We start from the raw sequence: 13,716 nt of genomic DNA, 5'->3' as shown, positions 1-13,716 counted from the left end.
AATTTTAAAATTCCAATTCACCCCCATTCTTGGGAATACACCAAAGCTAACAGAGACGATGGACACAGACACTCCATGTAGTCTCACTATCTCCTGTATATATATATCTTTGCCAACCTACTCATGGAGTAGCCAACTCCGATGGGAAGAAAGTGGGCAGTCTTTGTTAACCAGTCTATGACTACCCAGATAGCATCCTGACCATGAAGTGCTGGTGGCAATCCTGTAACGAAATCCATAGAAATATGTTTCCACTCCCACTGAGGAATGTGAAGTGGTTGTAATTGTCCCGTCGGTCTCTGGTGCTTAGCTTTTACTTGCTGGTACATCAAACATTGCTCTACGTACTCAGCTATCTCTTTCTTCATATTGCCCCACCAAAAAGATTCCCGAAGATCCCTATACATTTTAGTGCTTCCTAGGTGCACTGTATACAAGGATCGATGTGCCTCCTCCAAGATGGTTTTTTTTTTTAATTTCAATATCTGCAGGTACGCATAGTCTGGTACCAAACCTCAGAGCATCATCACCTGAAATAGTAAAATTGGCTTCCTGTCGACTCTGTACTTTATCTCCGATCTTTACTAGCTCTATATTTTGCATATGAGCGATCTTAATTTTCTTTAGCAAAGTTGATTGATGTTGAATGTGTGTGGGTATATATAGGTGAATTTAAATGTATGAATATTTAGGGGAAAGTAAAACTCTCCGCTCGAGGGTTTATTGAGTAAGGTGAGTGCCTTGATAAGTATCAATTGTAGCCTCACCCAAATTAAAAGGGTAGAGTTACAAATGGTATTAGAGCAAAGGGGCGTAACATGTATGGGAGTGTAATCTCCCCAATCATTGGGAACTTTCGCTATAAATATTAGTTATGTGTGTGTGATTATAGTATATAAGTGTATTAGCCGATAGTTGTTGATTAACGAACAAATATATTTTACGTATACACTAAACTCATTGGCCACACACTGATGATAATTTATTCTATCCTTACTGAGACATGTCTCACCTTAGCGAGTTATTAACTTTTCAAGTCCTTCAAGTGATCGGACTTAGCAAGCTCCAGGGCGGGGTTTAGTTTTTGGTAATTGTGAGTAGTTGTAAGATATTAAGTATTTAAAAGTTAAGTTTAAATTACTGGCTATGTAATATAAAGTGAATGGATACACTTTTTGGTTGTATAGAATAGAACTCTAGTATTTTAATGGATAATGTTTAATTACTTCCACTGCATGAATGGTATTTTTGGTATCGGAGATAAGTGAACGGATCACATAACACCCCGAGCCCCACTTGGCGGGTTCAGGATGTTACACGGTCGACCAGGATGATTTTGAACTATATGTTTGGTCGACCAAGTAGGTGGAAAGGTCAAGTTTGAACTTCGGTTGACTAAGGGTAATGCACATATTTTGCTTCGGTTGAACGAGGCAAATAGAGAACGTGCCTCACGTGACAAGTTTAGTCGACCAAGCCAATTTGTGCATGGTGGGGTCAGTCGACCAAGCTAAGTTAAAACTTGGAATTTGGTCCTTTTTTTTTACCTTAAGCTTATTTGCAAAAATCTTTATAAATGCTTAGTAATTTAGGCAAGGGATTTTTGTGAGAGTGATGTGTTTCCTAAGGTCGATATATAGTTGAATTTTAGCTACCATTCCCATCATATAAAAGCGCATTATTACGACCCAAATAAATGCATAATACAAATGAAAATGTCTTCATTCTCTGTCCTTTATGATGCCAAGCCATATCCTTAATGAATTGATCTTTGAGCTCCTTCAGGCTTAGGATACCAATTCAAGTACTAAGTGCACTTGTGAGATACCTTGGATTTGTCATAATCAAAACGGGATATGACCTATAAGATCAACAGGCTATAAGGGCAACCTGCTCGAGCACACTAGAAGAAGCAAATCCAGGGAGAAGACGTCCTCGCCGATCATCACCATCAATCATTGCAAATGCCTCGTACAAAGAGAGAACTTGAATGTGTTCAAAATAAGAGTCCAGAGTGATTCGAACTTAGGTTTTATACCCATTAAGAACTGATTGGTATGCCGACGATTCTGGCGCTTTGTCTCAATAGTTGCTACCTCGATAGGAAACTCAAAAAGTGGCTCATACTAGAGGAGCTCCTCCCACTGAGACTGGAGATAGCCAAAGAAGTTAGTCATAGATAAACCCAAAGAAGTCTGGGTTGCCTGGTGGAGCTCTTGATAAAACTAAAAAATCCGAGCCTCGCACCTTGTGTGGGCGAACATTTTGGTCAAGGCAAACCAAAGACTATGAACAATATCGTGAAACATGAACATCCTGTAGAGGCAATCTTCCATAGAAGCAAAATATCCAACCCAAGATGACACAATTGTCAATGAATCACTGTTGGCGAGCCGTATCAGTATTAGAAAGGAGAAACTCCAATCCTAACAATCACTCAGCCCTGTCACGACCCCCAAGATATAGGCGAAGGGAGTGTGACCAGGCATGAAAGTTGCCGCCATTTAAAAGAATGCTGGTGACCTTCTGAACATGAGCAATTTGAGTCAAAGATAAGTCAGGGTGTGGAATGTCATTGTCCTTGGTAGCCATTGTAAAGAAGAGGGATAGGCTACAAAAGTATCAATGCAGCAAAGCAAAACAAGTTGCCGGAAGAGTGGTTGGAAAAATGTTGAAAAGTGGCAAAAAAAAAAAAACATCGAGAAAGTCACCAGAAGTTGCTGGAGTCACCGAGAAAGTCGCCGAAAAAGTTGCCGAAGTCACTGAAAGGCACCGAGAAATTTGCTAAAAGTTGCCGAAAAAGGGCGCTGAAAAGTAGACTAAGTCACCGGGAAAATAGTAGATTGAGTTTTCTAATGTACAAGATTTACTAAAAGTGGCAAGTATAGAGCATACGACTCAACCTACTACTACCAATAAAGCTTTCTAATACACAAGCTCCACATACGTGACGAGTGCAGAGCATACGACTCAATTGAGAATCCAAACCTTAAACAACGAACCCAATCTTGTTATGATACCAAGAAGAAAGTAAAATAGAGAAAACTATACAAGAGAAAGTGAGTATCACTTGGTGTGTCTATCTTACAACTTTGAGATGTATACATAACTATACAAGAAACTGAGGTTAGTGGGACTAAAAACTATACATTATGTTCAATATCATTCAAGCAATTGTTATTCCTAATCAAACTTATGCCCATGGTATTTGCACAAATTTAGCTTCCATCAATCATTACTTCATGTATTTAGAAAGTTTAGCATCACCTGATTGGGGTATAGTCATGAATTTTGTATTAAAATTTCTATTTTTATTTTCAAAACATGAATTTTATTGTTACAATAATGCAACATATGGTTAAAAAGAAGAAGAAGTGGGAACAAAAAGAATATTAAATAGCACCAATTTTTTTTCTTCCTTTTACGAAAAAAAAATAAAAACAAAAAAAAGGAGCGTGGGTGGGGTTGGGACCACCAAGAGGTTCCCCATGCTCTTAATCCTTGGCCCAAAATTTCACCTCAATTTTCAGGTCGTGGACATTATTGTAAATTTCATCCAATCAAAATGCAGCACCTGTCCTCTCTGCCATTTTCTTCTCTCTCTTCCCACCGTCTTTTTCCCCCCCACGGTGCGCACATGGACTGCATAAAGTCGTCCCCAGCGATAACTTCAGCCGATGCCCTCAGACGTCCCCTCTCTTCCCGAGGGGTTTACATGCCGTCTGCTTGCCAAACCTAGAGGCAGCCCTCGCACCCTCCTACCTCACTCATCCTCCTCCTCCTCCTCCTATCCAACAATTCCAAGTTCCTTCTCGATGGGGTTCTGTTTTCCCTTATTTATGCCTTTTGTGGTTTCTATTTCCATGTTGTATCTCCATACCTAGCAGCCCCTTTTGATTTCTAGCTAGCTGCTTTTGAAGTGTTTTTTTTTTTGTTTTGTTTTTTTGTTGTTTGGTGTTTGGGTTTGTACATATGGAGAGATCTGATGGTATCAAGGATCCCAAGGACTTCCCAGATAGCTCCTCAGGTCAGCTCACTGCGCTTGCTCCCAAATTTTCTGCTCGTTTGTTTTCTTTTCCTTGTTGTTTTTTCATGATTTTCTTATGTTCTTGATTTGTTATTCTGATCTGTGTTTTTAGACGCTCTGGTGTTCTTGCTTGGTTTCTTAATTAAAAGAGAGGAAGAAAACGAATTTGGGTCTTAGATTTATCTTTAATTGAAAGTTTGAGTGAGGAAACGCTTGAGGGTTTTCTCCATCTTCTCTTCTTTCCCCAGTTTTCAGAGCAACCAAACGGAGCTCAACTATGTCTTCATGATTTCGGTGACTACAGTTTTGATTTTCTGGCGTCTCCTGGAATTAATAGTCTCGTTTTTGTTATGTACTTTTAATTATAGTTTCATTTGATATGAAAATTCTTTTGATTGTTGAGAAATGTTGGTAAGAGAACGAATTATGATATTTGAATTAGATATTTTTATTTAATGATAACATTCCATTCAATTGAGACACAAGTTGCAGAACATTAGTAAGAGTGGCGTCTCCTGAAATTTCTTGTTTATTTTTATAATGCATTTGAATAATAGTTTGACATGATAAGGACATCTATTTGGTTGTTGCCAAATATTAGAGAAAAAAAGTTATAATTTTTCAAATTTAGATTTTTGTTTTATATTGCTAAAATATTTCCATCAAATTGAGCTGATGCAACTAAAACAACTGGTTTGCTAAATTTAAGTTTCATTTTCTTTGTATTTTTGCTGTTGTATCTATAAGTTTTGTGCATCAATGAGAATTAGAGGTTCAATCTTATGAATTTGTTTCCCTTATTGTGCAGACAATACCCTTTTTGACGCATCACAATATGCATTTTTTGGTCATGATGCGGTGGAGCAAGTGGAGTTGGGGGGTTTGGAAGATGATGGAGATGATATGCCTGTATTTGGACCCGCTGATGATGAGTACCACTTGTTTGAGAGAGATGAGGTGAAATTTGATTGCTCTGCTAGCATTTTCAAGTTACTATTATTATTACTTTTGCTTTTTCCCTTTGAGAGCAAAGAGGTATGTCTGCAGTGTGGAATTTTACTGTATAATAAATTACTTTTGAGTTTTCTGTCTGCTTGTAGGCTAGAACCCTTGAGAACAAAGAAGTCTAAAGTGCAATCCGAATTTTGCTTTATAGTAAATTACTTTGTGTTTCTGTCTGTCCATGCATGCACTTACAGACTGTATGGATAATTTCCTTCATAGGCTAGATGTCACCTCTCTCTCTCTCTCTCTCTCTCGTGTGCATGTGCTTTAGTGGGTGCAACAAGCGTATTTTAAATATACATAAATGTATTTTAGCATTCGTCCGTTTATTGCTCAGTTTTCCCTATGGGATAGTTTTTTATTTAGACTGATGTTTTAGTTTAACTAGATATTTCTATTGTTTTCAAGCATGTCATATACCTTGGTATATATACCATTTATTTGATGTATTAGCACCATATTAACTTAACTTTACTAGTGCATGAATGCTTAAAAAGAGGAGTTGACATTATAAACCTGTATCTTTTTCTCTCTCTCTAATTCATTCTACTATGGTCGTTGTTTGTCATGATGAAAATTCCGGCAAACTGTCAAAGGGAAATGGATTTCCCTTCTATCTGAGACTGGAGTCGGTGAGGAATAGTGGTTTCTTCCTTGTACTCGAGAAGAATCCAGTTAGACATTGCCTGTTAAGGGTATCCTTGGAGGCAGCAAATGGTTTTCTTACAGGTTATTTCCAATGTTCGGTTAATTGGGGAGAATTTTTTGCAAATAAGATTTAGGAGGGCATATTATTGCATGGCAATTGGGCTAAAAAGTGAGGTAAAGTTCTGGAATCAATATTATTCCAGGGAAGTGTCGTGGAAGAAGTCTGATAGATGGTAGTGTCGAATCTATTGGGCAGGGATTTGATGTGCCCGCAAAGATAATGGTTCAGACTTGCATTGAGGTATTCATTCTTGGAAAGAGGTTGTGAAGGCTCTGGTCAAGAGACATCTTTATGTGTGCTGGCAGAGCAGGGACAACTAGTAGTTGTGTTTTTTTGTTTTTTTTGGGGGGGGGGGGGTAGTAGATGCAGCCAGGGTATAGCTGGGTTGGTTAGGGGATGACGATGGTCTGTAGTGGGCCTCTGGATTAAACTATTGTGTTGGGTATAGGGCAGCTATTATGTCAAGGAACTACTTTAGAAAAAGCTTAAGTTGTCACTTGTGGGTCAAGCGCATGTCAAGCTACTCAATACCACCATTGTGTGCTGCTAATTCACACATGAAGAGGCAAAAACAAAGAGAACAAAGTGCACTATAGCAGATAGAACAGGAAATGCCAAATCTTGAACTCAGCACCTTCTTGAAGTAGTGCTTTTTACCATGTTAAGCGGACACTTCCCCTAAAATTTTAAGCTGTTATGTGGTGGACTAACAAATTATCAAGCTATTCCAGAGCATTATGGGAAATGTAGATGTTAAATGACGATTCGATCTAATGGCAAGGCCAATTTGATGTGACTGAGGTCTAGTTTCAGCCCTCTAAAGAGGCAGGCCAGTGCTCAGTCTAAGAACTTAAAGGCTGATTGTGTATTAATTTGAATGGCCAGACCCAACCTGCTCAAAATAATTGCAGCTGAACCTGCCAAACGTGGAATGAAAATGAGAGTTAGCAATTGTGCTGCCTCTGATTGCAGCCTTTCCAGTTCAATGCACAAAAGGGGGCAAATGGTGGGTTGCCTAGAACTGTGGGCTGATTCGACTTGCTGGGATAATGGTGCATCTTCAAGTACATGGCGTTGTTGTACCAGCCTAAATTGGGAAGTGAATCATCTGCAGATGGTTTGTTGGCTCAAGTCAGTAGAGTGCTTGATGGTGAGAGGGGCTCTTCTATGGGAACAAAGTCTAATTAGATGAGGAATGGGTAGGGTTGGATGGTGCTAACATGGAACTAGGATTTATCATTCCAACAGAGTAATAATTCATCTGAAGGTGATCAACATGGTAGTCAGGTGCAAAGGCTTCTTGGAGCCTAAGTGATGGGGATCATCATGCCCTACCTATATCATTTTCAGATGTTGTGATATGTGGACAACCTCCAGATGTCCACGTTTCCTTTGTTGACATGATGACATGTGGACGACCTCCCGATGTCCACATCAGTTCATAATTGTTTGTAGGTTTTGCATGGATTATTTGAAGACTTTGATTTGAAGAATTCTCTTGATAAAAGACTTTATTATTATATTTTGCTTGGACATTTCATTTCAAGACTATTAGGTGCTTGAAGACCCTATTTGAAGATCCAAGAGAAGTGTTGAAGCAAGAAGACCCATGTGGGCCCCACACAGCTCCATTGGGCCCCACACGGATTTGTGCCTCTTCTTTGGCATATGTTCATATTTAAAGTTGTAATAAGTCTAAGTCAACTTGCTTGCTTGCATGTGCATGTCTTAGTAAGTTGTGTGTGTTGTAAGTTGTATTAGTATTTATTATGTCTAGAAAGTTGGAACATTTATGTTGTTAGGAACTTGTAAAAGTAATTAATGTGTCTAGTAAGTTGGTGTCTTTATTATTTGTGTGTCTCATGTTTGTGTGGGAATTGTTAGTTGTTTAATGTCTTTGTCCCCCCATGCTAGCTAAGCTTATTAATGCTTTGTCCCCCCATGCTAGCTATATATATGCCCCTTCATTGTAAGAACTTTATGTAGAGAGAGAAAAGTATTGATATTGAAAGGAAATTCCTTTGTTGAAGCTTGTTAGCTTTGTCCAATCCTTGTGATTGTGTAGTGAGAGGCTATGTCGTTCTCCTCGGAGATTAGGTGGTGAGAGACCACTATTCTATCCAGCGACTCCATCCCTATCCCACCTTCACGACTTCCCTCCATCACCCACACGGCCATCACCAAGTTACACCCCAAGACCACCAATCCATCATTTCATTTGCTGCATACATATTCATGTTTCAAAGTGTGCACGAAGAAATTCAGACGAGTTCTAACTATCCTCCAACGCATCCACATGGCCACACCAAAATACCCCCCCACACGGCCACTTCCCCTCCATTACATTGCTGCATTCGTCTCGGTGTTTCAAAGCTTGTTCCTAGGAATTTTCTGGTGTGATCCAGCTGCGTGTTGAGCAATGTCTAGCATCCATTGAAACTTTTGGTAAATCAGTATCTGTTTGAACCTTTACTAAATCTTGTTAAAGCCCTATCTTCAATTTCTGAAATTTCATATTTGATAAGCCTTTGCATCCATAGACTTCAATATTTCAGCTTGCTAACTTGAAATCAATTATGGAATATTGCTGTTCTAAACTTAGAATTTTATTCTTGAAATATTGAAATAACATCCTTGCTGCATCTAACTTAATACCTTTGTGAAAGAACCAATTGGGACTAAATTTTGGACAGCATCATACACCCTTCAAAAATTTCCCAACATGTGAAATATCCTCTGATTTATTGTGTTTATGTTTGAATATCTGAATTCTTAATTTGAAGTGTTTGAGTGTGTATGCTTGCTTGTGAGGGTTGAAACTGTAGGAATAGGCCACCCTTACCTGTCCTACATCACTAAGCTCAAGGCAAGAGGAAGGCACACATTTCATGAAGGTGAGGGGGGACATTTGTTAAAATTGTTATTGAATACCCTATGTTTTATTGATTATAACACATTATTCAATATTAGAAGCAGAAGTAAGCGGGAGAACTTAAAAAAAGGAAGCAAAAGCAGCAGTGGAGCAGCTCTGACTGAGAAATTCCTGAAAACAGCTCTCGTTTTCATGCCAGAAATTCAATGTAATGGAAGCAAAATTGTCAAGAAAAAGGAATGCTTCCAGAATAAAAACACATTTTCCAAAGAAAACAGAAAAAAAAGAAAAAAAAGGAAAAAAAGAAAATGAAAAGGGGCCCCAGAGCAGCTCTGACTGAGAGCAGTGGAGCAGTCAAGAAGGAGAAGAAAGAAAGAAGGAAGAAGAGAGAAGAAGAGGACTGAGAGCATTTGAGCAGAAATTTTAGGAAATGGAGCATAAATTCCAAAAAAAAAAAAAAAGGACAGCACAATAAAAAGCATAAAAAAGTGGGTTGCAGCTCTGACTGAGAACAGCACGGCTGGCCTGAAGAAGAAGAAGAAGAAAAGAAGAAGTCTGAGAGCAGCAGAGCAGAATGTTAGGCAAAAGTAGCGGAAATTCCACAGCAAAAGAATAATTGAAAAATGAAAAAGGAAGAGAGAGGTTCACAGCTCTAGCTGAAAGCAGCAGAAAGCAGAATCACTGATTTTTGTTGATCAAGAAGAAAAAGAAGAGGAAAGAAGAAAAAAATGAGAGAGACGTAGTCAATGAAGAAGAAGAAGAATAAGAAGAAGAAGAAGAATAAGAAGAAGAAGAAAGACCTTGAGCGGTCTTCACTCAAAGCTTGAGAGTTGGCATTGGGAATCTAGGGTTGGCATTTGATAGCAGCTCTGCCTGTGTGAAGAGATGCTGAGAATTTTTTTTTTCTGAGAGAATGCTGGCTGGCTTGTCTCGTTGAGTTGCTATTGCCCCTCTCGTCCAAATGCATGTCGCACCTAGCATATCTCAGGTGTGCCTTTGAATACTATGGTGATCAGGTGATCATGATTCAATATTAAGGGCATCTCGTGGATGATGTAATCCTATAAAATAGAAGTGGGAGTTGGATGAACTCTAATAATGTTCCAAAACATGCTTCATTGGCTAGTTTTAGTAAAAGGACGATATCTGACTAAGGGAACAACCAGGTTTTGAGATGCAAAAAATTCAAACAATGCCTTAATCTAGAGTTGCATAGTAACAAAGTTCTATAAAGGCTAATAATTTTCTTGTGGAGATTCTGGTTGATACAAGGAGTGGCTTTTTGAAGAAGGGTTATAAGGGAGGTTTGACTTTGATTACTAAGTGATGGGGTGATGAGATGGATGAGGGAAGTTATTTTGATAATGAGTTGACTCTAGTAGTTGTTTATTAATGTGATCTATCCTTGAGGATTGTGGGAGGAGGTAGTTGTTCCTTGAAAAGCTCTAACATCTCTCTCTCTCTCTCTCTCTCCACACTATCGAAAAAATAGTGGAGTGGGATTAAGGACAAGGCTTTTTCCCCCCCTTGTTTGTGGTTATTTATAACCTTTCATTCCATGCCCAGATTTTCCTTTCCTCACAGTTTCAGCAGTGATCCAGTGTTGGCCTATAAAGAGTAGCTAGATTCCAAAAAATACTGGTCCAGGCCACGAGGGCAGTGTAGTAGTAAATGGTCCGCAGTTTCAGTGTCTTCTTTGCATTGGAAGTATCTGTTGACCAGAGTGAGACCCATTTTCTCGAGGTTGTTAAGAGTGAAGGTCTTCCCCGAAGTTGCTTCTCAAGCAAATAAAAGCAACTTCGGTTGGCACAAAAGTTCTCCAAACAACTTTCTAGGGGAATTTAAGGTTGGCCTCAGAGGCGTTGTCCAGCTGCATGTAGAAGGAACTGACAATGAAGTTGTCATTTTTGTTGAGCTTCCATACAGGCTCATTTGGATTGAATCAATTTGGGGACATTTTGTATAAGCACCTGTAAAAGTCGCCAAAAGAATCAAGAACCCAATTGGCTTGTCTTACGAAGGGGATGTTCCAAACAACCCCGTTGACTGAGTTATCAGCATACATACTAGAGTATCTTGCTGCAGGCTTGATTTAAAAAGCAGGAATTTGGCAGCTATGAGTGGGTGTGTCACACCAGCTGTCTTGCCAAAAGAAAATGTTCTTGTTCCTATCATGGAAGTGGATTAGAGTGAAGAAATCCTCCCATCCTTTCATGATCCACTTCCAAACACTTGGGCTTTTTTTTGATGCCTATCCATTGTGATAGAGGTGTTACTTTGGGGCAATAATCATTCTTCATAATAATTTTCTCCCATTTATAAATCTTTGAAGGCATTTACCAAGGAGGGCCATATTGAAAAGCATGAGAGATTTGAGTTCCAAGCCACCTCTTTGGAATTGCTTTCTGAACAACTTCCCATGTAACTAAATGGAATTTGAAAACTCTCCTGTGTTACCCAAAGAAAACTTTTTTTGTTTTGAATGTCTTCCAATTCTTTTATTCCTAGAGCAAGGAATAGGGAAGAGGGACATGAAGTTAAAAATGAGATGTTTGGAAGAGTGCCTTTGATGAGATTGAGTCTTCCAATTGTTGAGGGGGAATTTTGCTGCTATATGGCTGACTTCTTTTCAAATCTTTCAATTACAGGTTCCTAGATCCTTTTTTCCTTAAACTTTGCACATGGAGGGAGACCAAGACAATACAAAGGTTCCGAGCTTGCAACCCATGATCAGCCAAGAAAGTGCCTTCATTCACATTTCCTATGGGGATGAGTTTGCTCATTCCCAAATTGACTTGATAGCAAAGAAATCATATTAAGAATTTTGCAAGCAATCTTGGTTGATTCCTGCAAAGAGAAGGCGAGAAACTTCCAGCTTCGTGCTATTTATTGCACCATTAGCCCTTTTAAAATTCTTATTCTTGTGCATTGGTAGCAAGAAGTTTAGAACATGCATAATAGTTATGAATGGCAAAGAGGATAGGGGATCTCCTTATTGTAATCCTCAGGAAGAGTGAAAGAAACCTGAAAGGCAGCCGTTACGAGAATTAAGAATGGTGTAGAGATGCACTGCTGAATCCATTTGCAGCATAGGTTCCCAATATTCTATTTTTAAGGGCACATGAAAGAAAATCCCAACAAACATGGTCAGAATCTTTTTCCATATCAAATTTGTATACAACACCTTTTCTATTTTTGGGGTGATTTCTAAAGCAATTAGGGCGATATCCATGATTTACCTCCCTTCAACACCTCCCTTCAGTCTTCAGGTGAGAATGCTGGATAAAAGCTTGTAAATTCTTTCTATCCAAAAAATACATATTTTATATAATCCCTGCCTAAGTTATTGGGTGAAATTTTTGATTTTAACAGCAAAGCCTCACAGCAGCAGCTCTCTTTCCTATCTGTTCCTTTTCCTCTCTGGAACTTTATTTGAATTTTCAGAACTGGCAGCTGCAATTCCTTTTCTTGTGTTGTTTTCCTGCTGTGTCCTACTTCTTCTCTGTTTGTTCTTTGCAGCAGCAACAAATTTTTGGTTTTTTCAGTTGAAGGGCTCTGCAGATTTAAGACACTTGCTGAAGGGGAGTAGTGTGTGTGTTTTTCCTGTTTTTTCCTGTTTTGTTTTTGTTTCTGTTTTTGTTTTTGTTTCATTTTTTTCCTGAAAGGGAAAAGGTTAAGGTTCTGGGAGTTTTGCTGAAGGGAAGCTCTGTATGACAAGCTATGTATGACATTGATGGTTTTGTTGGGTGTTTGGATTGTAGTGAGGCTCCGGTATCAATTGATGCAGGACAGAAAAGGGGAAGGGGAGAGACGAGGGAGGAGGGAGGGAGGGAGGAGTGAGAGGGTGGGGAATTGATGTAGGTAGCAACAAGACCTTGGAAGATCCATGTTGGAGACTACTTAAGAAGAATTGGATCGAGAATTTTTGGGTTTAATTTGTAGTTTACTATGTGTTTAGTTTAATTAGGATAGAATTATGTGTAATTTAGGGGCTTGTTTGTAGTATTTGTGTATTTTAGGGGTATGTTTGTAATATAATGTAGTTTTAGGGGTTTATATGTAATTTCATGTGAAGAGGCTTTTTCTTATAAATTTATGAAAGCCATGTTGTAAGCAGTTGGTGGTGAATTTGAATTTGAATTGAACGTGAGTTCCCCCCTCGTATCTCCTCCCTTTCCCTTCTTCTTCAGCACCACTTTCCAGCCACCATTTTGTAGCACCACCCATTTCCATTGAATACAGAAACTTCTGAAACCCTTCCCCTCAAATTTTCATCGTCGTCTGAACATTGGAGGAATCTTCACATGATGGTCAAACATCTCCAGCCATTGGTTCTTCGAATACCCTAACCTCCTGTGCTTTGAACTTCTTATCCCCTGATCTCCCCTTTGATCCAAGTTTCATCGCTGAAATCTTGCTGCTGACGACTTATGTGCACGACGTGCTGGCGACTTGTGAGTGGGACTTTGCCTTAGTCTTCATGTGCTTCTAGTTTCTTGAGAAATTACTTCAGTCATTACATTTTGGGCTTTCTCCATGATATTTTGACCGGAGAGGAGATATTTTGATTGCGGACTAAATATATTGTGAGCAAGCATGATAATTTGGCATGAAACCCTAGAAATTGTCACTCCGGCATTAAAAATCAAGTTTTGTTGCTGTAATTTATGAGTTCTCTTTGTGAATTCGTTTCATTTAAGCTCAGCAATCAATATCAAAGGTGAATTGAAGATAGGTTTTGAGAAATTGGGAGAAAGGCTTGTGGGAAATTGTGTTAAAGGGCTGTTGGTGATATAATGCTATATATATATATATGTGTGTGTGTGTGTGTGTGTGTGTATGTATATTAAGCAAAATGGTGACAAATTATAGGAAAAAAGAATGCCATTTGGCAAACTTTGGGCACAATTTCAAGCTTTTCAACACCTTTCTCAAATGTGGAGAAAAGGTTTGCAAAATCATCATTGATGGAAGATGTTCAATGAATGTGGTTTCCATAAATGGGTCACTTGAAAGGAGCTTTGTACGGAACCTCACTTATAGCCTCATGCTATATCTTGGGTTGACAACTCTACCATGCATGTTTGTGAAATATGTTTGGTT

General features: G+C 38.9%; 1 protein-coding gene across 1 annotated transcript in view; it reads left to right on the top strand.

Moving 5' to 3' along the window:
• Nucleotides 1-3,625: 3,625 nt before the first annotated feature.
• The window catches only part of LOC131148893 (protein PAT1 homolog 1-like), a 64,791-nt gene continuing 54,700 nt past the window's right edge, over nucleotides 3,626-13,716 (top strand). The window contains exons 1-2 of the mRNA XM_058098850.1: nucleotides 3,626-4,027; nucleotides 4,836-4,984. Coding sequence (XP_057954833.1) covers nucleotides 3,973-4,027; nucleotides 4,836-4,984 — 204 coding nt within the window. The 5' untranslated portion in view covers nucleotides 3,626-3,972. The remainder of the gene's footprint in view (nucleotides 4,028-4,835; nucleotides 4,985-13,716) is intronic.

Source organism: Malania oleifera, chromosome 2, assembly GCF_029873635.1.
Source record: "Malania oleifera isolate guangnan ecotype guangnan chromosome 2, ASM2987363v1, whole genome shotgun sequence".
Classification (NCBI taxonomy): Eukaryota; Viridiplantae; Streptophyta; class Magnoliopsida; order Santalales; family Ximeniaceae; genus Malania; species Malania oleifera.
Note: the sequence above shows the minus strand (reverse complement) of the source record. Positions and strands in the feature narration are given on the sequence as shown.